We start from the raw sequence: 25,892 nt of genomic DNA, 5'->3' as shown, positions 1-25,892 counted from the left end.
AGATCAGCGGAAGTCAGATACGTTTCTCTACAGTAGTGGTATCAGAGCTGAGACCTGAAGGATAAAATGAGTCAGGATCACCAAGATTAGGGGGAAGAAAATTGCGGATGCATGAAAGAATAAGACTCAGTGTGGGACAGGACACGACAAGTTTAGGAAATTGAAAGGAGATCAGTGTTGTGGCTGCACAGAGTCAGGGAAAGAGAGTTGAGAGCTGAGACTGAAGGGTCAGGTGAGATTCAAATGATGCAGGACCTTGTATATCACAGCCAAGAGTTTGTATTTTACTCTAGGAGCATTAGAAATCCACTGCAGCATTTAGGCAAGTAGCAACAACCTTTGATTTACACTTAAAAAAAATCACTCTTGCTACCAGTTAGATTAGTGCTTCTCAAACTTCAAAGTGATTGAAACACCTGGGGATTTGTGAAAATGAAGATTCAAGCTCAGTGAGTCTGGAATAGAGCCTAGGATTCTGCACAAGTTCCAATATTGCTGGTCCGCATGTTGAATATCAAAACTGTGGGTAACACATTGCCTGGAGAGAAAAGAGACCACCTGGAAGGTAACCTGGATGAGAACAGTGTTTTTCAGACTTTGTTTAATATTATCTTATTTTATGAAAGGATATGAGTTCTTCTTCTGTGTTTTCTAATCTTATTTTATTTATTTTTTAATGACAAAATGTGTAATGACAAAAATCTTACAGGGTAAAATAAAAGAAAATTAAAACACTGTGAAAATTTTCACTTAGTAAAATGGAAACTAATTTAAAATTATCATATCCATACTTGGTATAGTATTGGAACATCAGCAGCCTCATATGTTGCTGTTGAAGCCATGGCTTGGTGAAAATTTTCTTCATGGAAACCAGACATTCAGTGTCATGGTTTTCCCTTAACCAAGCCATTTCACTTCCATTGAAACTACAGCTTTAATGATGTTCATAAGAATATTGTCTATAATACTGGATAATTGAAAAAAATACTAAAAAGGGATTCATTTCTAGAAGTACATCTAAATAATGGAAACTAGGCAATCAGTTAAAATTATGCTCTTAAAATATATTTCCTGTTATGACACCATCTACAATACATGTTGAGAAAAACAAATATGTTAATAAATACATTATAAGTACTTTATAATCCCCTTTCATGGAAAATTTACCTGTATAATATGTGAGCTAAAAAATTTGAAAACTAGTAATAGTTATAATTTTTAGGTCATGAAGTTATGGGAATGTTCTATTTTTAAGCATATTTATATCTTCTACTTTATTTAAAATTAATATGTATAATTAAGTAATAAAATTTTAATTTAACTTAAATTTAAAATACAAGACTATTTCCTTCAAACTCTGCATGCTATTTTGCATCTTTATTGGAAGAAGCAATTGACGAGAGGTCAGAGTGTCTGGGTTCTGCTCCCAGCTTCCATTTTGCTATAAGTCATGCTTTAAGTAGGCCATTCAAATCCTGCTCATCCAAATTCTTTTACCCTATTAAATGAAGACCAGGGGCTGAATCAGTAATTCTTAAAGTGCGATTGATGCAGGAGGTCATGGTAGGCAGTACATAGATGAAAATTTTAATTGTGACCTATGTGGTGTTATTTTAATTTGTAATAGACATCAAATATATGGTCTCACACACAGTATGCATTAAAACAAGGATAACTTTTTGGCGTAGTCATTTTTAAAGTCTATTGAATATAAAAACCAACTTAATATTAAATTAGTAAATAATGGTATAAATGGTACACAGATACAACAAATATCATGAAGACCGTGAACAAATGAGCAAGACACTACTGGTGAGGTTACAACATGGTGAAAACTTGCTTCCTGGACTCGGAGCCTGGGCACACAGGGCTCTGCCCTCTGACCTGAAGGCTAGACAGTGGAAGGCATCTGGGCTAACAGGCCCAAGATGAGCACAGTCTGCACTGAGCAACGAACATTCAATAGTAACAGAAGGAAATTTAGTTCAATATAAATTCGGATTCATTACGTAAAGGAGTGGTATGTTATCCTTAATTTCTGTTTGGAGACACAGATTTTAAGAAAATTCCCTCTGTAGTTTAAGAAAACACCTTCACCCCACCCTTAAGGCTAGAATCCCGTCAAGAGGCCCAGCTGCCAGCTGTGGGACAGGCTGCAGGCGCTAGGAGAGCACTGCCGCAAAGCACAAAAGTAGGTGGCTGAAGCTCCAGGGTGGGAGGCTGAGAGATGCAAAACACTGTAAAACTTCTTTTTTCCAAGCAGTTCTTTAAAATTCTAGTCTGCCTGTTCTTTCTGGCTTGATTGAATTAAAGTCAAAGGTACAAGTCCTTTCCCAGGCTTCTGCCTGAACCAATGGAAGTTGAAAACTCTTTTCTTTTGAGAAGTACAACTAAGAACAACATGTGTTCTCCCCTGGATACACAGGAATGAAGGACGCTGGTCCAATGTATATGGGCTGCTCAGGCCTGTTGAAAGAGAGAACCACAGACAGAGGAGCTTTATTCATGGCTGATTCTTTTTTGAAAGAATTTCCTTTCCGCAATCCACCCAGGTGAGCCTGGTAACTCTAACCATCCTTCTATAACTTTCAGATTTATACAGATTAGTAGGATCTGCTCTTTTTATTCATATCTGCAAAGCCCGCCAACTCAGCACAGCTACCATAAGAGAAGCAGGCATGAAATTCCCAAGGACTTCTCCATTTTTCCATTCACCAGGCTCATGAAGACTCAGGTTGGAGTCTGAGAGCCCTCAGACAGTACCAGGCCAAACAACTTGTTTATCTGAGTGCATATTCACATGTCTGCTGTCACAGGAAACTGAGAGGCTCCTCAGCTAACCAGAAAGTAGATCCATGCCCCAGGGCACACATTCACACAGCCTCCTGATCTCTGAAGAGGTAATGTGGAGAGAGACCTACACCTGCTGTTTATCTCCTAGATTTTTCTCTTTCCTTTCTACTTATATACAATCCTTGAGCATCTACCATGTACAAGTTAGAAAAATTGAATAACTAAAAAGTTTCCTCCTCAAGGAAAACCTAGAAAGATTCTTTTCTCTCCTGTCAGTGCAAAACCCTGTTAAATGAGTTGTTGTGTATGAATCGAGTTATTGACACTGTAGCTCAGGATAATCATCTTGTATCCGAACCCTGCTCCATAAAGCTTGTGTGGATTCTTCTTACAATTTACATTAAATTATAAAAGAAGCAAGGTATTGTAATTTTTCTGTGCATAATGTCTATAAGATAAAGAAAACAAACAAGAAGGACATTAGAGTCCTTTCAAATAATTGGGTGGGATAAGCCAATGTGGAATAAAGGGAAACTCCCAGCCATGATAACAAAATGACATAATAATCAGTAGTAGGAGAGTGGAGAGTTAGGTCTTAATCCATACTCGAAATTTTCTTAGTTTTTTTGGTATTGATTATCTTCGCTGCTTCATCCCATCTACATCCAAGAATAACCACTATTCATTGAAAAATTATTTTCTACTAATGCCATTCAATTTTTAATTAATTTAATTCTTACAACCAGAATGATGAGGCATACGTTTTTATAGATGATAAAATATATGTGCTCTAAGTTTAAGTAATTTTGTCCGAAGTCACACCATTTAGTAACTCACTTGTTTTGAACTCCAGATCTGATAATTCTAACATCTCTGCCATGTCTGGTTGATTCTTGCTCTGTGTCTTCAACTTGTGTTTTTCACCTTTTGGTATGTCTTGTGATTCTTTCTTGATAGCCAGACATGATATACTGAGTGAGAGAAACTGCTGAAATAAACCTCAGCAATCTGGTGGTGCTGCGTGGGGGGAGGGAAAGTGTTCTACGGCCCGAAGATCAGCTCTCAGCCTTTCATTGTGCCTATTCCTCTGGGTCAGTTAGGCTCCAATAATACCCAAGCAGGTTAGGCTGTGGTTAACTAGTTTCCGCTATGGAGAAGCTCTTGTTGAGAAGAACAGAGTGTTCTGGTGCATTTCAAAATAGTCCCACACCACCGCCCCCAGAAGCATCAGGGGATTTTTCTTCTGTATTTACTGCGGATACCTGGTTGATCTCCTGGAGGTAAATCTCACAATATTGTGGGGTCCCTCTATGACTGCTTTTAACTCTCAGACTTGTCCACACTGAGCCTCCAGCAATTCATCGATGACAGTTCAGGTTTTCCAACTCCAGCACTGGTTCCCGCGGCAGTTTCTGCTCTGAGTCTCTGCTCCAGTAAGCTGCAGCTCTCTGACTTCGCTGTCTGTCTCTCCAGTCTTAGAGGCAGCAGTTTGTCCTTTTTCCTCCTCTCTACAGATCCCAGGACGGTTGTTGATTTTTCAATCAGTTCAGCTTTATACTTGTTGTTAGTTCAGGTGGTGACTTCAAAGCTCCTCACATGCAGAACGAGAAACCAGAAGTCCCCTAGTTTTTGTTTTTTAATAATCTTTATTTTGACTTTAAAAGTAGAGACTGTGAACTATAGAAAATTAGAAATACAGACAAGGAAAGGTACCAAAATAAAAATATAATATTCCCATCCTGGTCATTTTTAATAGCTTAGTATATATCCTGCCTGTTTTTCTCAATTGATATATGCCTTTCATATAAATATTTATCTCATCTAATTCTCAAACCATATTTAAATTTCTCTAATTGTCCCCAAAAGGAGCATCACGCTAATTTGTCAACCTAGGACTACACATACCAAGTAGGCATTCTGTCACTTAAGTCTCTGTTCTAGAATACTGATAGTTGAAGAACCTGGGACAGTTTTCCAGCTGCCTCAGAGTGACTGTGCCTGCCAGTATCATGCTGGCATAACAGTCTGAGCAGTGATGTCCTCCAAAGGAGCAGTTGGTGAAGGCAATAAAATAGGTGGTGCAGCATCTAGAAAGTTGCCCTGATGTGGAGCATGGGTAAATTGGTATGGCAGATTTCTCCCCACAGAAAATTTTCTGAGAACTTGGAGAGCCATTAAATGAGGACTAAAAATCTCTCAAGTGGAAAGAACCTTATCAAATATTGTTATAAGCCTCATCAACACTTTGCTTTAATATCCAGTAGACATTCTACTGGTAGCTGGACCCCACAGAGAGCTGACCTCTTCCTTTGAACCAAAATTATCATCTACTTCAGGGCAGTAATGCATCTTACCCTTGGGAATACCCAGGTGTAGCAGTTAACTTTCTGTGCTGAGTGAGGATACCTCTATGTTAACAGACGTCTAGGCTCAAGTTCAAATTCAGTCGCGTCTGAGAGAGAAGTACTAGCTCACTTGTGAAATTACATACGACATTAAAAGAAATGCTCCTTGACGACCTCCAGGTGCAGGTTTGGGTACTGGCTGCAAGTGCCTGGGGAGCACAGTGCGCCCACCACACAGAGGTAGAAGGCTGGATCGCTGAGCTGGGCGGCTGTGATGTGCAGGGAGCTGTGCTTGGCACTTGCATCCAGAGTGGCTGTGTACCTTCCATTCAATTTTTTGCTGTCACTGTGACTCATGATTATCAGGGAAACAAGACCTCTCCCACTGTCCTGTTTGTACCACCTTAAATTGCCAAAGGGGCTCACTGTATAATTGCATTGAAACGTGCAGTTCTGTCCCTCCAGGACCATCAGGGATGGAGGATTCTGTTCCACTTGGTTTTTGCCACTCACCCCTATTCAAAAAGCAAAGAGAGATCTTAGAGATAGATCATCCATTTTTAATGCTTTCTAATTTGCATCCCTCCTCCTCTCCAAAATGAATCCCAGGTGAACCATAAAATGACCCCATATTCTTCCCTCCTCCCACCCCAGTGCAATACACCTTTGCTGAAAACCTTTAAAAATATTCCCTGGACTTCCTGTGTCAACCTGGCTAAAACTCTTCATTAACTTACAACAAAAATGAAGCCACAAAACCACCAGGGAGGTCCTCACATGCTTCTCCATTCTTCTGCACTGGGCTGTCCCCCAAAACTGACTTGTCTATTCAACATCTTTTATTTTTTACATTAACAAAGGGAGTATGCTTAGCCAATCAGAGACTACATGCCTAATCAGTCAAAGACCAGGTTTTTTTTTTTTCTTTTTTTTAAACATCTTTATTGAAGTATAATTGCCTTACAATGGTGTGTTAGCTTCTGCTTTATAACAAAGTGAATCAGTTATACATATACAATATGTTCCCATTTCTCTTCCCTCTTGCATCTCCCTCCCTCCCACCCTCCCCATCCCACCCCTCTAGGTGGTCACAAAGCACAGAGCTGATCTCCCTGTGCTATGCAGTTGCTTCCACTAGCTATCTATTTTATGTTTGGTAGTGTATATATGTCCATGACACTCTCTCACTTTGTCACATCTCACCCCTCCCCCTCCCCATATCCTCAAGTCCATTCTCTAGTAGGTCTGTGTCTTTATTCCCGTCTTGCCACTAGGTTCTTCATGGCCTTTTTTTTTTTTTTCCTTAGATTCCGTATATATGTGTTAGCATACTGTATTTGTTTTTCTCTTTCTGACTTACTTCACTCTGTATGACAGACTCTAACTCCATCCACCTCATTACAAATACCTCCATTTCATTTCTTTTTATGGCTGAGTAATATTCCATTGTATATATGTGCCACATCTTCTTTATCCATTCATCTGTCGATGGACATTTAGGTTGCTTCCATGTCCTGGCTATTGTAAATAGAGCTGCAGTGAACATTGTGGTACATGACACTTTTTGACCTATGGTTTTCTCAGGGTATATGCCCAGTAGTGGGATTGCTGGGTCGTATGGTAGTTCTATTTGTAGTTTTTTAAGGAACCTCCATACTGTTCTCCATAGTGGCTGTATCAATTTACATTCCCACCAACAGTGCAAGAGTGTTCCCTTTCCTCCACACCCTCTCCAGCATTTATTGTTTCTAGATTTTTTGATGATGGCCATTCTGACCGGTGTGAGATGATATCTCATTGTAGTTTTGATTTGCATTTCTCTAATGATTAATGATGTTGAGCATTCTTTCATGTGTCTGTAGGCCATCTGTATATCTTCTTTGGAGAAATGTCTATTTAGGTCTTCTGCCCATTTTTGGATTGGGTTGTTCGTTTTTTTGTTATTGAGCTGCATGAGCTGCTTGTAAATCTTGGAGGTTAATCCTTTGTCAGTTGCTTCATTTGCAAATATTTTCTCCCATTCTGATGCTTGTCTTTTGGTCTTGTTTATGGTTTCCTTTGCTGTGCAAAAGCTTTTAAGTTTCATTAGGTCCCATTTGTTTATTTGTGTTCTTATTTCCATTTCTCTGGGAGCTGGGTCAAAAAGAATCTTGCTGTGATGTATGTCATAGAGTGTTCTGCCTATGTTTTCTTCTAAGAGTTTGATAGTGTCTGCCCTTACACTTAGGTCTTTAATCCATTTTGAGTTTATTTTTGTGCATGGTGTCAGGGAGTGTTCTAATTTCATACTTTTACATGTAGCTGTCCAATTTTCCCAGCACCACTTATTGAAGAGGCTGTCTTTTCTCCACTGTATATGCTTGCCTCCTTTATCAAAGATAAGGTGACCATATGTGTGTGGGTTTATCTCTGGGCTTTCTATCCTGTTCCATTGATCTATATTTCTGCACTGGCATTTTTCACAGAACTAGAACAAAAAATTTCACAATTTGTATGGAAACACAAAAGACCCCGAATAGCCAAAGCAATCTTGAGAACGAAAAATGGAGCTGGGGGAATCAGGCTCCCTGACTTCAGACTATATTACAAAGCTTCAGTAATCAAGACAGTTTGGTACTGGCACAAAAAAGACCAGGTTTTGCTACTTTATACTCAATCATACCTACACGCAGGGCCAATGCAAACACTGCCATCTTGGGGTCAGAGCTACAGTTGCTCAGAACCTCTGCTTAGGCTTCTTGCCAAGTTTCTTCCTCTCTATTCTCAAACTAATACAGAATATAAGCCCCTACAAGTCTCTGTAAGCACAGTAGCTTAGTACATAAAACATATGTTTGAAAACCCCAGTATGAATTCTGGCTGTATTGGATAGGAGAGTTAAGCCTCAGCTTTCTCATCTGAAAATATGTGTAGTAACACTTACCTGACTATTTTTGAAAGATTTAAAAGACATGATGCAGGCCATGAGCAAGATGGCAGAGGAGGAAGCCCTAGCTCTCTTTCCTACACAGACATGGATTTAACAATGATATTAGTACCAAAATACCTTGAAGAGAAATTCAGAATCCAGCTAAAAGTAAAAGCACTCAAGGAAGCACCAACTGAGAGCAGTCACATTTACAGGAGTAAGAAGAGAATTTCACTTTACGCACATCAGTCCCTCAGCCAAATCAGGATAGCTCAGTACTAAGAAGATAGCCAATGCCCATGATTTCCCCCATGGCGGAGGGGAGTGATACTGGAGCTTGCACCTGACCTCCAGTCCTCTCAGGGCACCCTCTGCGGGGTGGTTTTCTATCTTATCTCATACCAAGTACAGAATGACAGGCAGAGAGCAATCCCTTGGGACAGTAAGAAACACAGGAAAATGGAGGATGTCTCCTTTACTGCCAGTTCTGCCTTGTGGAATTGGAAGAGCAGAACTGAGGTTTTTCCTCCACAGGGGGAGAAGAAAGCGGGACGGGGTGGGGAGAGCTGGCCTTATTCCTAGCATCTCAGAGTGCCCTCTGTAGAGCTGGTTTCTCTCTCCCTGCATTCAGCACCCAAGTGCTGAATGATCAGCAGAGCCTGGTCCCTTGGGACAGTAAGAAACAAAGGAAAGTGAGGGTATCATTCTACAACTAGCACTGCCCTGCAAGATTGGGAATAAGTGAAGAACTGGTTTTACCTCCACAAGGAAGGAAATGAAGTGAAGGGGGCCTTATGCCTGATAATTCAAAGCACCCTCCATGGAGCCAGTTTCTACTTCATGCTATACTTAGCACTGAATGACTGGCAGAGCTTGGTCCCTGGAACAGCTAGCAGCAAAGAAAAAGGAATGCTGTGGTATTACAGCTAGTACTGCTCTGCAAGGTGGGGAAAAGCACAGAACTGAGGTATTTCCTCCAAAAGAAAGGACTGGGACTCAAGGGGTCCTTGTTCAACCTTACAGTGCACTCCCAGTTCTGGTCTCTATCTTGCCTCATATTTAGCACTGCTGACAGATGTATGTCTCCTCTGGTCAAAACCAGACCATAAATACTGGGAGAGGTACCTGCTTCTTCAAATGCTCAGACAACAAAGCAAATCTACAAGGTGCATAAAAAATCGAGAAAACATGATACAATCAAAGTCAGGAAATATATCTCCAGTAACCAATTGAAACGGAAACCTGTGAATTACCTTACAAAGAATTCAAAACGATCATCTTCAAGAAGATCAATGAGTTACAAAAGAACACAGAGAGACAACTAAATGAAATCAGGAAAACAATACATGAACAAAGTGAGAAGTTCAACAAAGACATAGAAGACATATAAAGGAACCAAACAGGAATACTGAAGCTGAAGAACACAATGCTGAACCGAAAAATTCATTAGAAGGGTTAAAGTCAGACTTGATCAAGCAGAAGAAAGAATCAGGGAATGTGAAGAAAAGTCACTAGTCAGAGGATCAAAAGAAAAAAGAAGAAAAAAGAGTGAAGAAAGCCTGAAGGACTTATGGGAATTCATAGCATCACAAGAGACTACTATGAACAATTACATGCCAACAAATGGGATAACCTAGAAGAAACAGGCAAATTCCTAGAAATACACAACATACCAAGGCTGAATCATGAAGAAATCAATAATTTAATTTGAACAGAACAATAACAATTTGGGAGATTGATTCAGTTATCAAAAACCTCCAGAAAAGAAAAACCCCAAACCAGATGTCTTCACTGGTAAATTCCACTGAATATTTAAAGAAGAGTTACCCACCAGTTCTTTTCAAACTTTTTCCAAAAATTGAAGAGAGAACACTTCCAAACTCATTTTAATAGAACAGCATTATCCTGACACCAAAACCAAATAAAGACACCACAAGAAAAGAAAATTACAGACCAAGAACTCTGATGTATTTAGATGCAAAAATCTTCAACAAAATTATGTTTAAACTGAAATCCAAAGCATATTAAAGGGATCGTACACCATGCTCAAGTGGGATTTATCCCTGGGATGCAAGGATGGTTCAAAATATACAAATTAGTAAATGTATGTGATATACTACATTAACAGAATGAAGGATAAAAATCATATGATCATGCAGAAAAACAATTGACAAAAAAAATCTTTCATGACAGAGACTTTCAACAAATTAGGTATAGAGGGAATGCACTTCAACATAATAAAGTCCATATATGACAAGCCCACACATTACATAATGTTAAATGATTAGAAGCTGATGTTCTTCATCTAAGATTAGGAACTAGATAATGATGCTCACTCTCACCACTTCTATTCAACATAGTACTGCAAGTCCTAGCCAGAGAAATTAGTCAAGAAAAAGAAGTTAAAAAGCATCCAAATAAGAAAGGAAGAATAAACTTGGCTCTATTTGCAGATGACATAATCTTATATATAGAAAACCCCAAAGACGCCATGAAAAATCTGTTTGAACTAATGAATGAATTCCATAAATTTGCAGGATGCAAATCAACATACAGAAATCTGTTGTGTTTCTATACACTGATAATGGAAGGCAGCTATGCTCACCACTATACCACCAATGCTATATACTGATAATGAACTATCAGAAAAAGAAATTAATTAAACAATCTCGTTTAAACTAGCACCAAAAACACTGAAATACTTAGGATAAATTTAACTCAGGTGAAAGATCTGTGTACTGAAAAGTATAAAACATTAATGAAAGAAATTAAAGAAGACACAAACAAATGGAAAGGTATCCCATGTTCTTGGATTGGAAAAATTAATATTGTTAAAATGTCCCTACTACCCAACAAAATCTACAGATTCGGTGCAATGCGTATCAAAATCCCAATGACATTTTTTACAATCCTAAAATTCATATGGAATCACAAAGGACCCCAAATAGCCAAAGTAATCTTGAACAAGTAGAACAAAGTGAGAGGCATTTCACTTCCTGATTTCAAAATATAATACAAAGCTTTTGTAATCAAAACAGTATGATACTGGCATAAAAACAGACTTACAGGCCAATGGAACAGAAGAGAGTGCAGAAATAAACCCATATATGTATAGTCAACTGATCTTTGATACAATGGGGAAAGGATAGCTCCCATTTCCAATGGAGAAAAGATAGTCTCATCAATAAACAGTGTTGAGAAAACTAGATATCCACATACGTAAGAATGAAAGTCAAACCTTATCTCACACCTTGTACTAAAATCAACTCAAAATGGATTAAAGACTTAAAAGTCATACCTGAAATTGTGAAACTAACAGAAGAAAACACAAGGAAAAATCTTGACATTGGTTTGAGCAATAATTTTTGGATATGACAAAAAGGCACAGGCAACAAAAGCAAAAGTAAATAAGTGGGATTGCATCAAACTAAAAAGCATCTGCATAGCAAAGGAAATGACCTACTGAGTGAAGAGACAACTTACAAAATTGTAGAAAATATTTGCAAACCACACATCTGATAAGGAGCTAACATCCAAAATATATAAAGACATCAAACAACTCAATAGCAAGGAAACAAATAACCCAACTGAATAATCGGTAAGAACCTGAATAGACATTTCTCTAAAGAAGACGTACAAATGATAAATAGTTATATAAAATAGTGCTCAAGATCATTAAGCACCAGGGAAATGCAAATCAAAACCACAATGAGATATTACCTCACTCCTATTAGAATGGTTATCATCAAAAAGGCAAGAGATAACAAGTGTTGGTGAGGATTTGGAGAAAACGAAACCCTTGGTCACTGTTGGTGGGAAGGTAAATTGGTACAGCCACTATGAAAAACAATATGGAGATCCCTCAAAAAATTAAAAATATAACTACCATATGATCTAGGAATCCCACCTCTAGATGGATATATATATATATATCTGAAAGAAATGAAATCAGTATCTCCAAGAGATATTTGAATTCCCATGTTCATTGCAGCATCATTCACAATAACCAAGACATGGAAACAACCTTCATGTCCATCGACAGATGAAATCCTGCCATTTGCAACAACATGGATGAACCGGAAGAACATTATGGTAAGTGAAATAAGCCAAACATAGAAAGACAAATACTGCATGAAATCACTTACATGAGGAATCTAAAAAAGTTGAACTTATAGAAGCAGAGAGTAGAATGGTAGATGCAAGGTGGCTTGGGGGTGGGCAAAACAGGGAGATGTTGTCAAAGCGTGCAAAGTTTTCATTATGCAGAATACATTCTGAAGATCTAACATGCAGCATGGTAACTATAGTTAGTAATACTGTATTGTACACTTGAAGTTTGCTAAGAGAGTAGTTCTTAAGTGTTCTTACCACACACACACACAAATAGTAACAATGTGAAGTGATGAATATGTTAATTAGTTCTGTTGTTGTAATCATTTAACAATCTATACATATATCAAAACATGTTGTATACTTTAAATATAGACAATTTTTATTTGTCAATTGTACATTAATAAAGCTGGAAAAATTTTAAAACAAAAGAGATGATGCATATAAAGACCCTATGGTAGTAAATAGTTTGAACTTAGTTCTCAAGCAAAATATAAGCTCCTTACTATAGGAATTTTTATCTGTTCTATTCTCTACTACATTTTCTAAAATAGGACCTGCCAAGAAATAGGCATGTAACAAATTTTTATTGAATGAATTAATGGTAATTTTTTGTTCTGGCATTGATAGTGGTATTTTCTATTATTCATTTGTAATTCAACAATTTTTATATGCCAACTGTTTGCCAGGTATGATTCTATGTGTTGAGGATAAGCAAAATCTCTGCTGTCATGGAAATACAATCTAATAGGAGAAGAAGTAGAGTATTTGAGCGTAGATGCTAGTAAGAGCTAAGTTTAGAAGCTTGTGAAAATTCTCTTCTTGTTGCTTCTATTTTCTCAGTGAAATAGGAAAACAATGAACAGTTGGGAGTGTGGATATCTGAGGATTTATTCCAAGTTTCAGATACAGTGCACAAAGAGGTTGAAAGCAGAAAAATGGAAAAAGCTATATCATACAAACACCCAAAAAAGCTAGTATATTATATCTGTGTAAAACAAACTAGGCTTCCAGAATAGGATTATTAGAGATAATAATTAATTAATGGTTAATTTTATGTTTCCACTTTGCTAAGCTTGGTATCCAGATATTTGGTCAAACATCAGTTCAGAAGTTGCTGTGAAGGTATTTTTTTAGATGAGATTAACATTTAAATCAGTAGACTTTGAGAAAAGCAGATGACTCGCCATAATGTGAGTGGGCTCCATCCAATCAGTCGAAGGTCTTTTTTTTTTTTAATTTATTTTATTTATTTATTTTTGGCTGCATTGGGTCTTCATTGCTGGACAGGCTTTCTCTGGTTGCGGCGAGCGGGGGCTACTCTGTTGCAGTGCGCAGGGTTCTCATTGCTGTGGCTTCTCTTCACGGAGCACGGGCTCTAGGCGTGCAGGCTTCAGTAGTTGTGGCTCACAGGCTCAGTAGTTGTGGCTCGTGGGCTCTAGATCGCAGGCTCAAAGTTGTGGCGCACAGGCTTAGTTGCTTCGCGGCATGTGGCATCTTCCCGGAGCAGGGCTCGAACCCGTGTCCACTGCATTGGCAGGCGGATTCTTAACCACTGCGCCACCAGGGAAGTCCAGTCGAAGGTCTTAAGAGAAAAATATTACGGTCCTGGAGGTAGAAGGAATTTTGCTTCCAGACCGCCTTTGGATGCAAAGTACAAGATGAACTGCTCCCTGGGTCTCCAGCCTGCCTTCCTGCTCTGCAGAATTTGGACTTGCCAGTCCCTACAATCACATGAGCCAATTCCTAAAATCTCTGTCTCTGTCTCTCTCTACACACATACACACATACACACACAGACACACACAGACACACACACACAGACACACACACATTCTATTGATCCTTTTGGTTCTGTTTCTCTGGAGAGCCCTGACTAATACAGAGAGTTTTTAAAATTCATGCAGACATTTCATAAACAAAAAAATCACAGTCTCAAATTTATATGTACCTGAATAATATAGATTGATTGTTTGTAGGTTTTACATACTTCTGTGAACATTGGTTATATTTCACAGTAAAATAATTTTTATGTGTTGATGGCTCAAAGAAATGGTTGATCCCTCAGAAATGCTTACTTCAGGGCTTCCCTGGTGGCGCAGTGGTTGAGAGTCTGCCTGCCAATGCAGGGGACACGGGTTCGACCCCTGGTCCGGGAGGATCCCACATGCCGCGGAGCGGCTGGGCCCGTGAGCCACAATTACTGAGCCTGCGCATCTGGAGCCTGTGCTCCGCAACAGGAGAGGCCGCGATAGTGAGAGGCCCGCGCACCGCGATGAAGAGTGGCCCCCGCTTGCCACGACTGGAAAAAGCCCTCGCACAGAAACGAAGACCCAACACAGCCATAAATAAAAATAAATAAATAAATATTTAAAAAAAAAAAAAAAAAAAAAAGAAATGCTTACTTCAGGGAAGGATGAAAACAGAATCAGTCCAGCAAAATCAAGAGCAAAAGAGCTGAGAGAAGACAGGAGAGGAGAGAGGGAGAGGGAGCAGGAGAGGAAGAGGGAGAAAGAGAGAACCTTAGACAACAGAACTGCCCATACCTATTCTGCTTAAATTAGGGGCAAGATATTTGAAATATAGTAATTAATTTTCAACAACACCCTCAAGAGAGGCAATGATAGTTACTACAATGGAGTTTTACAAACTTCATCAAAAAGCTATGAAGCAACAGGAAAAATTCAAAAATGTCCTCCAAAGCAATTACAGGGTTCAAAACACTGAGGCAGCAGCAGATTTCAAGGCATTTCAAGTAGATGGGATTCTTCCAAACTCTAAATCAAGTCCCCATTATTTAAATCCTCTTCTTCAAGAAGACAAATGATACAAAATTTTTCTTGTTTTCCAATGTTGGTTGTCTACTTCCCATCCTTGTATGGACTAATTGTGAGCGTGTTGTCAGCTACTTTGTCTGGGTCCTCTTTGTCCAAACCAACTGACAGAGCTGGGAACACAGGCAGATAGTTTCCATTGCCTGAGGTGACACCTCATACACATCTTGTGAAGCAGTGGAGTGGGTTTATCTCTCTCTCTTTCTCCAATGGCATCTCTTCCAGTCACACCATTTTCTCTGTATTTATTTCTAGCATGGTCTTAGGGCTGACTGGATATATATTCTTTACACATCCAGTAAGCTATTGGCGTAAAGCACTGCTAATATTGAACTATAAATACTGGGGGAAAAAAAGAATGCCTAGGTTGAAAATCTTAATAAGGAAAAATGAAAGAGGTAGGAAAAAAGACAAATATAACATTTAAAATCAATAAAGAAAAATGAGTCATTCAAAATGTTGAGCCTGGATAGCTGCCTCAAAATAAACTAACAAACAAAAATTAAGAAAAATACAAAGCCTTAAACCTCAACCTCTCTACACATACACACACACACACACACACACACACACACACACACACACACACATGCAAATTTAAAGATTTAAAGACAAAATTAATCTGAGAAAAACTAAAGAAAATATGAGATAAAATTTTATCATTTTAGAGTGCTACAGATTTTTAAGCATGAAATATAACTCAGAATCTATAAAAGAAATTTTTCAAAAATTTACTACATACTATTTTTAAAATTCTGCCTGCCAAACAAACAAGACCATAAACAAAGTAAAAAAGGTTATATTAAACTTTTTAAAAAGACACATATATATGACAGTCTTATGACAACTTTCTTAACATAGAGAATGTTCTTTAAAATCTATATTTAAGTGACTATAACACAGTAGGAAATGGGAAGATATATGAATAGACAATTTATACAAAAACATATAAATGACTTTTAAATGAAATGAAGCTCCATCTCATTCATAAATTTTAAATTATTAATTTTTTTTAAAAAGCCTAACTGATAAGCAACAGTCCAGAACCTTAGTAATACACAAGGTTTGGGGAAAATAGATATTCTGCCTAATCACGACTATTGGTGGTAAAACTTATCTAGAAGAAAATTTAGTTGAATCATATAGACTATGAGTATGCTACTTTCTTGAATAAAAATTTTTTCCCTGAAGTGAATAGTTAATTATTACATTTTAAAATTTTAATTATTTTGGCTTACTTACTTATATGTGCTGTTGCTCAATTCATCAATGGCTAACTTCCAATTTTCTGCTGGGTTTGGGAAATGATTACTGCTTGTTATACAGGCACTGGTAGAGAACATGGGTAGTCTGCTGCTTATATATTTTCAGTCTTCCTATTTTCAGCCTTCACTCCCTGAATGCCCTCAAAACACACAACACACACAGACCATCCACCCTAATTATTCAAGTGCAATTAATGCTTCTGGTTTCTAAACCCTTCCACAGGGGTACAGCACACATCCAAGTGCTTCTTGTTTCTTCTTACATTGACCCCAAGTCTCATTGTTTATGTGACTTTACCTTGAAATTACTTTGGCCCTGGACGAGGAATTATTGGTGTCAGACTCTTTTTTCAAAATCACTAATGAAGAGTTGGGTATGGGGAATATTCACTTCTTGTTCTTATTCTCTAGCAATTTGTATGAGTTTTGTATCAACCAGAGACTGAGGGACAAACCACCATAGACTGTGCCACAGAGTGGATCAAATGGAGGCACTCAGCCTCCAGGCTCCTTGTTGCCACTCAAAGAGTTTGTGCTCAGCTGCCCCTGCAGTTCCCATCACTGTGTCACTCAGAACACAGTAGTACACAGCCGAATCTGAATCTTGGACTGAGGCTTTCTCCAAGTGGAAGGATTTTGATTCTCTGTGGTATGTGGCTTCAAACTCTTTATTGGTTCCCTTCTCATTGTCCTTCATGGCTTTCAGAAGGACCTGTGGACCTTCTCCAGGATATTGAACATACCAGAAAGTAATGGGGTACCCAGTGGCTGAATAAGTGCAATTTATGGTCAAGGCAGCCCCTTCTGGAAGAGTCATTTGGCCATCCATCTGGGTCACTGAGTCTTCACGGGTTTGTCCTGGGGAAAAATAAAAGAGTTCTGTATCATCTTGGGCATAAAGCTCTGGGATAAAATTATGATTAAAGGTTTTGTTGACATAACAGAAGAAAAAATTCAAATTTTTAGAGACATTTTGCTTACCAAGCATTAAGAGTATCACAGTCACTAAGCCTGGAGAAGAGTTCATCTCTAGAGTGTCTCCTGAATAATGTCCTTGACTCTTAACATGAAGAAATACTGAAGTCACAGTGAAGTGATAAACCTAAGCCTAGCTTCAGACAGGAAATGTGTTTGTGTTAGGAAACTGCACCCCCTGGTGGACAGACACTGAAATGGGATGCATGTTTCCTGGTCTCCTCAAGTCAGAAAAATGTTATCCTTGACTTTATTCATGAGGTACATGTCAGTCTTCAGGTGGTGCTTGGAAATCTGATCAAGAGGTGTCATAGCTTCTCAGGTCTGTTTTGCTCTTAGGACACTACCTGACATGGAAGTTCTTTAACAGAGCATCCCAGGTATTTCTGCAACTGAGAAGATATCAGTTTTCTTAAGCACTTTATATAGTACTTTATATTCTCAGGTATCCATGGTGGGCCAGCCTATAATCCACTGAATGTCAGAAAAGAATCTGAGGTTGATTACGGAGGAAGTAATAAGAAGCCAAATCAGTATTGAGTGAATCTCCGTGTTTCAGCATTGTACCCCAATTTATAGAGCAACAGTGACTGACATTTATTACATGCTCACTAAATATTTGCTATACCAAACAAAAATAATGAATCAAGAGGTCACTGATTGAGGAATCACTACTACTTGAAATATAATATTTTATCGGTCCCAAAATAATATCATTTGTAAGAAACGTTATCTTTTTAATAAAATATTTTCAGAGGAAAAAGCCACACTATCTTATCAATAGTCAAATAATCCTGAATTTCAGAATCATTAAAATGTGAAAACAAAAGAAATATCATAATTGAAATGATCAAATCCTTATAGAATGGTCTGAGATCATTGTCTTATTTTCCTATTATTTTCTTGACTCCAAGATAAAAGGGTTGGCCTATGTGAATCAGACAAGTACTAATCTTATACTCCTAGTGAATATCTAACCTCAAGGATGCTTTCTGTTACCATCCATCTGTCATATTTTATTGCCAAACTTTAATCAAATAATTTTCCTCCACTGGGTTAGGAACTCTAAAGATGTGGATTTGTTTCAAAAGCCTCGAGCATGAGTTAGGACTCTCTTTTTTCCCAGCTTTTCAAATTATTAAAGACATAGCTGATATTCATACAACAGCTGATAATAGAATCAATGTGTAAGTGATTTAAAATTACAGATTCTGGGATCCCACAACTAACTTCATGAATCGTACTTTCCAGGATTGAGACCCACAACTGTGTAATTGTTTTTTCCCTTGGCCCTGCTGCACAGCTTGTAGGCTCTTAGGTACCCACCCAGGGATTGAACCCGGGCCCTCAGCAGTGAAAGTGTGGAGTCCTAACCACTGGACTGCCAGGGAATTCCCACAAGTGTGTAATTTTTTAAAACTCCCACATGGTTTTGTTGCAGCCAGTCCAATGACAGTTTATAAGATTTCATTTGTGATCAGTGTCCTAGACCAAGATGGTCATCAAAGATCAGGGAGTAAGCTCTGGAATCAGCACGGAAAAATGTCTCCATGATTACACAATTTTTTAAACTGGTCTTTTGCTATGAAGTACCACAAGCAAAAACAAGCACTTCTTTAGCTCCCTTTTTATGAACGTTCATTTTATAAAATAAAGCAAAAATCCTGAGGGTTGTCAGGATGAAGTACTGGAGAAGGACGCATCTTCTGTAAAGCTCTGTAGCCATGGATCCCTAGACACATAGATGGAAGCTTAGCTCAGTCTGTTTCCTGGAGTTCACTCTCCACAGATTCAGATCAAGGAGCTTCATGAGTCCAAAGTCAACATGACAATTGTTTCCCAGATCCAGATATAATAATAAAATCAAGCTCAAATACTGTTTGGGTTCACATATTCCTTCCTTTCTCCTTCACCTTCCAAATCACATTGTCAGAACCTGCCTCAAAACTATGCTAGGAAGGAATTCTGAAAAAACATCTACAAAATTCTATTTTGGCACATTAGGGAGAAAGCAAAAACAGGGTGGGATGATGCTGGGTTGAAAATAAATATATAACACATGGATGCAGAAAGTTGTTACCCACACTTTTTAAGAAACATAGTTTAAAGCCAATGAGGATATAGAGGAGAAATATTTGGATTTGGGGTCACATTAGAAGACTCGTACAACTCGTACGAGTTGTACAACTCGTACGAGTTGTACAACTGAAGAAAGATATTTCTTAAACTTGGATTTTTAATGGTTTCATTAATTTATAACATTCATTAAAATATACTGCACTTATGTTAAGTAAGCAAATTAATAAGATTTGACATATGTACACACTTGTGAAACCATCATTACAATCAAGATAACGAACAATACAACACCTAAAAAGTTTCCTCACCTCTCTTTGTAGTCCTTCTTTCAACCCTCTCCATGCTTCCTACTCCAATTTTCATGCAACACTTCTGTCATGAATTAGTTTGCATATTTTATATGATGCAAATGGAATCATATGTACTCTTTTGTCTAGTTTCTTTTACTCAGCATAATTATTTTAAGATTCTTTCATGGTTATAAGTATAAATGGTTCATTCTTTTGTGTTGCTGAATAGTATTCCATTATATAGATATAAAACAATTTGTTTATCTATTCACCTGTTGACAAACATTTCTGTTAGTTCCAGTTTGGGGCTGTTACAAATAAGGCTGCTTTGAACTTTTGTGTATCAGATTTTTTTTAATAGACATATGCTTTCATTTTTCTCTTAGGTCAATATCTGGAAGTGGAATGGCTGGAGCATATGGTAGGTGTATATTTGAATTGTTTAATTTTCTTATTTTTTTCTAGTAGCTTTTTTTGTAGATTTCCTTGGATTTTCTACTCAGACAATTAGGCTATTTGTGAATAAAGATAAGTTCAATTTTTCCTTTCCAAACTGTATGTCTTCTGTTTCATTCTCTTGCCTTGTTGCACTGGCTAGAATCCCTAGTAAAATACTAAATACAAGTGGTAAGAGCCAAAATTCTTCCTCTAGTCCTAAAATTAGGAGGAAAGCATTCATTCTTTCACCATCAAGTATGACATTTGATGTAGTTTTTTGTAGAGATGCCTTATTAAGTTGAGGAAATTCCTTAGGTCCTCAATTGCTGGGAGTTTTTAACCAGGAATAGATGCTGGATTCTGTCGAATGCTTTTCCTGGACCTATTGAGGTTATTCTCATTAATTAATCGTTTGCTACTTGTCAGTCTCTGTAGCTACATTATTGATAACTTGTCACAATAAAATATCAAAGAATATGTTACTCTCTCATATTATATAATGAAACAAAGCTCACAAGTGTCTAGAAAAATTCATGGCAGAGCTAATAGTTTTGAACACAAATCTCTCTGATAGCAAAACCTGTTCTCTGTGTTTTCTGCTATAGATTATTTTCTGAGAAAATTGGAGAGATGGGCAGCAAAATGACTTTTTCTTGATCCTTTGAAATACTTTAAGACAATCTGGTAACAACTTACTTCTTTATTTCTGCATATTGAACTAATAAAAATGATTAAATAATTGCAGATTTGGCCCTTTCACCAAAAGAGGAAAGAAGCATATTAGAAAGGATACCCAAGCTGCAGTTCAGGAGCTGACCACCAGGTAGTGCCTTGACCATTCCTTTCAGACCAATTACTAGGCACCTGAGGAGCAAAGCACCATACCAAGGGTGACAAACTCTTCTAGGTTTAGGTGAACCACTAGAATACTGAAACCTCATTCATGGCTAGTGATCACTTGCTTTCTCTAGTCCTTGAAACTGGCTTGTGATAAGGTAGTCTAGAGCATAGTTATTCAAATTAACCAGTATAAATATTTCTCAAAAATTTAAAAATAGAAGTGCCATGTGATCCAGCAATTCCACTTCTAATTATATACTCAAAAAAATTTGAAAGAATTTGGGTATATACCCAAAATATTGAGGTATTTATATATCCATGGTTCCACCAAAAGGTGGAAGCAACCCAAATATCCATCAACAGATGAAGAGATAGACAAAATGTGGTATACACATACACTGAAATATTATTCAACCCTAAAAAGGAAAGAACCTGCTATATAAAACAATAAATTAAATAAAATTCAAAAATTCAAAATAAAAATAGGAAAGAAATTCTAACACATGCTACAACATAGATGAAACTTGAGTACATTATGCTAAATGAAATAAGTCACAAAATGACCAATATTGCATGATTCCACTTATATGGGCTGTCAAACTCATAGAAAGAGAGAGTAGAATAGTAGTGGCCAGGGGCTGGAGGGACACATGAATGGGGAGTTACTCTTCAATGAGTACAAATTTTCAGTTTTTCAAGATGAAAAGAGTTCTAGAGATGGATGGTGGTACTGGTTGAACAATGTAAATGTATTTAATATCACTGGATTGTACACTTAAAATTATTAATATGGTAAAAATGTCTGTTAAAATGGTAAGATTTTTTGAGTTAAAAAATTTAAAGACTTTTTTAAATTAATTTTTATTGAAGTATAGTAGATTTACAATGTTGTGTTAGTTTCTGCTGTACAGCAAAGTGAATCAGTTATACATGTACATATATCCACTCTTTTTTAGATTCTATTCCCATGTAAGTCATTACTTTACATTCTATTCCCATGTAAGTCACTACACTCTTTTTTAGATTCTATTCCCATGTAAGTCTATTCCCATGTAAGTATTCAGTAGAGTTCCCTGTGCTATACAGTAGGTTCTTATTAGTTATCTATTTTATATATAGTAGTGTTATATGTCAACCCCAATCTCCCAATTTATCCCTCCTCCCTATTTCCCCCTTGGTAACCATAAGTTTGTTTTCTACATCTGTGACTCTACTTCTGTTTTGTAAATAGGTTCATTTGTACCATTTTTTTTAGATTGAACATATAAGCAATATCATATGATATTTGTCTTTCTCTGTCTGACTTACTTCACTCAGTATGACAATCTCTAGGTCCATCCATGTTGCTGCAAATGGCATTATTTCATTCTTTTTTATGGCTGAGTAATGTTCCACTGTATATATGTACCACATCTTCTTTATCCATTCCTCCATTGGTGAACATTTAGGTTGCTTCCATGTCCTGGCTATTGTAAATTGTACTTCAATGAACACTGGGGTGCATATGTCTTTTTGAATTATGGTTTTCTCTGGATATATGCCCAAGAGTGGGATTGCTGGATCATATGGTAGTTTTTTTTTTTTTTTTTTTTTTTTTTTAAATTTTTTCATTAACATTTTTTTTTTTTTAATTTTTATTTATTTATTTATTTATTTTTAATTTATGGCTATGTTGGGTCTTCGTTTCTGTGCGAGGGCTTTCTCCAGTTGTGGCAAGTGGGAGCCACTCTTCATCGCGGTGCGCGGGCCTCTCACTATTGCGGCCTCTGTTGTTGCGGAGCACGGGCTCCAGACACGCAGGCTCAGTAATTGTGGCTCACGGGCCCAGCCGCTCCGCGGCATGTGGGATCTTCCCAGACCAGGGCTCGAACTCGTGTCCCCTGCATTAGCAGGCAGATTCTCAACCACTGCGCCACCAGGGAAGCCCCATATGGTAGTTTTATTTTTAGTTTTTTAAGGAACCTCCATACTGTTCTCCATAGTAGCTGTATCAATTTACATTCCCACCAGCAGTGTAGGAGGGTTCCCTTTTCTCCACACCCTCATCAGCATTAACTGTTTGTAGATTTTTTGATGATGGCCATTCTGATCAGTGTGAGGTGATACCTCATTGTAGTTTTGATCTGCATTTCCCTAATAATCAATGATGTTGAGCATCTTTTCATGTGCCTCTTGGCCATGTGTATGTCTTCTTTGGAGAAATGTCTATTTAGATCTTCCACCCATTTTTTTGACTGGGTTGTTTGGTTTTTTGATATTGAGCTGCATGAGCTGTTTGTATATTTTGGAGATTAATCCCTTGTTGGTCAATTCATTGGCAAATATTTTCTCCCATTCTGTGGGTTGTCTTTTCGTTTTGTTTATGGCTTCCTTTGCTGTGCAAAAGCTTTTAAGTTTCATTAGGTCCCATTTGTATATTTTTGTTTTTATTTTCATTACTCTAGGAGGTGGACCAAAAAAGATCTTGCTGTGATTTATGTCAGAGAGTGTTCTGCCTATGTTTTCCTCTAAGAGTTTTATATTATCTGGTCTTACATTTAGATCTTTAATCTAAGAGTTTTATATTATCTGGTCTTACATTTAGATCTTTATTTTTATGTACGGTGTTAGAGAATGTTCTAATTTCATTCTTTTACACGTAGCTGTCCAATTTTTCCAGCACCACTTAATGAAGGGACTGTAAGACATTCCTTTTAAGATTTCTACTCTACACAACTGCTTTCGAAATGCAAATATAAGAAGCAGTTACAATACAAGACCACTTAGCAACCACCCATTACCATTCAAATTTTAAGACACTGAGAAAATGGGATTAGAGGTAGAAGGAGGAAATTGGAGAGAAGGAGTATTTGGGATTGTGTAACACTGATTGAAAAAGAGGGCCTGGAGGTGTCCAAAATGTGCCACATGATGGCAAAAATACTTTTGAAGGAGTGGTGCAGTGAAGGGCAAGAGCAGAGAAACAAGATAATTCAACAAGATAAACGAGATAACTCTCTTTCTCACAATGTCCTTCTAAGAGCCACTAATTATTGATCTTTTTGTGGATAAGACTGATGGGAGGCAGGTAAAACTTACATTATGTTAATTGAGCTATTCCATGCTAGAGGTGTTAATAAGATGGAATGAGGATTAGCACAAAGTTTGTGACATATCAGGCACCTTAGAAAGTAAACAAGTGTACCATTAACTCAGCTAAGAAAACTGAAATAGATGAATTCATTAAACGGTGTAAAACTGCATAATATTCAAAAAGGGGAAAATCACACAGAGATTTCACAACCTTTCTTATTCAAAACAATGCCTGTAATATAATATATATTCAATAAATATTTAATGAACAAATTGAAATGAAAATCCAAAAATTCACACATATTTTTACTAATTTTTGAATCAGATGTTTCTGAATTTCCTTAGTCAATTCTTCTAGCTCATTCTAATCACTAAATGGCAAGGATTTTATGTGGCTATTTTTTGTCTTCAATAAAAAATTTGAACCCAAATTTTCAGGGATAAGGATGTTTTTGGTGAATGATAGCTCTAGACATGGTCTACGAACCCAGAGAAATATTTTCTTAGAAGGAGTGTTTTCCCTCTAACCCTACACCTGTGCTGCCACAGCCCTAACCACTTCCTGTCTGTGAAGGCAATTCCCTGCCCTGGTTCCTACAGCAGGTAGATGTATCAAGCAGAGCCCTGGGTTTTGGTATACCTCCCTCCAACACGCCTCTCACTGTGGGCTCACTCAGTGCACAGAAATACACTGCAGAGTCCTCCAGCTGTGAAGCTGAGATGGCAAGTTTGATGGACTTGTTTGCCTTCTGGAAATTCAGTGAGTAGCGACCTTCTGTGGCATTTTGCTGGTTATAAGTGTCCTGACGAATAAGGAGAATCATCGCCCCACTGCTGGGCTGCTTGTACCAGAATAGACTATAACTGAAATCACTTGTGTCATATATGCAGTCCAGGGTCACAACCTCCTTCTCCTGCACTAATATTACTGGTTGGTTTTGAGTTACCTTCTGGGCAATACTGGGTCCTGAAGAAAAAAAAAAACAGAATCAGAAGTTTAGGAATAAGTACTGTGGAACAAAGAAATTCTGTTTTACACTCTACTGCCCCTTCTTCCCAGGGTGCCCATAAACCGCCTGTTCCCCCGGTCCTTAGGTCCTAGAGGGGTACAATCCCACTGGGGCCATCCTTACCTAACCACAATGAAGCCATGATCACCTTCAGAAGGCTGGAGAGAAGCATGTTTGAGGTCTTCCACTAGATGGAAGGTGTCTTCTTCAATTTCAAGGCTCTGCAAGGTGAGGTGAGCCTGACAGGGTGAGGGAAGAATTGCTGGGCTATGTGCTGCTGCTGCCCCACAACAGGAAACAGGGGTTTCCTGGAGGAGCAAGTTGATGTGGGTCATGTCAGCTTCTCTATTGACTAGGTGAGAGTCTCACTCCACCCAGACTTCCTTTTGCATTAACCAGCTCTTTAAATGATAGCAATTACAGCTGAAAATAAACACGAGGTAAATTTGTTATTGAAAGGGAGATTGATGATTCGACCAACTGCTGTGTTTAGTCGTTGCGTCTGTGATGGAACTTATTTTAAAATACTACATATAATGGATTATGGAAACAACCTAAGATGTAAAGATGATGTATCCTTACACCTGTGTATGCTGTTCTTTCATCTAAGGTAGAAATAAATCACTTTATGATAAGAAGGCAAATCTCTTTAGACTAATTACTGCAGCTTTTTCAACCTATATATTGATATAGCAATCAATATAATTCTTCACCACAACATCTGTTCAGTTACCTATCTTGGGACCTAATATCAGGAGAAAAGATAATCTCCCTTTGCAGAAGACTAGAATGAAGCTTGCAGACATGGAGTCCTGTCACAGAGGTCCCCTTCTCTTCTCTATTAGTTTTGACAGCCCAGCTCTGTTCAGAAAGGCCAAAATAGATGCCAGAGTTTGGCCATTAGGTTATCAAACCTTTGAATTTATATTTTTC

General features: G+C 37.8%; 1 gene segment (V, D, J or C); it reads right to left on the bottom strand.

Moving 5' to 3' along the window:
- Positions 1-21,563: 21,563 nt before the first annotated feature.
- LOC118889870 lies at positions 21,564-25,131 on the bottom strand. The segment is given in 3 exon segments: positions 21,564-21,625; positions 24,590-24,916; positions 25,083-25,131. Coding segments are annotated over 3 exon segments (438 nt in total).
- Between the last annotated feature and the right edge of the window lie 761 nt (positions 25,132-25,892).

Source organism: Balaenoptera musculus, chromosome 2 (genome assembly GCF_009873245.2).
Source record: "Balaenoptera musculus isolate JJ_BM4_2016_0621 chromosome 2, mBalMus1.pri.v3, whole genome shotgun sequence".
Classification (NCBI taxonomy): Eukaryota; Metazoa; Chordata; class Mammalia; order Artiodactyla; family Balaenopteridae; genus Balaenoptera; species Balaenoptera musculus.
Note: the sequence above shows the minus strand (reverse complement) of the source record. Positions and strands in the feature narration are given on the sequence as shown.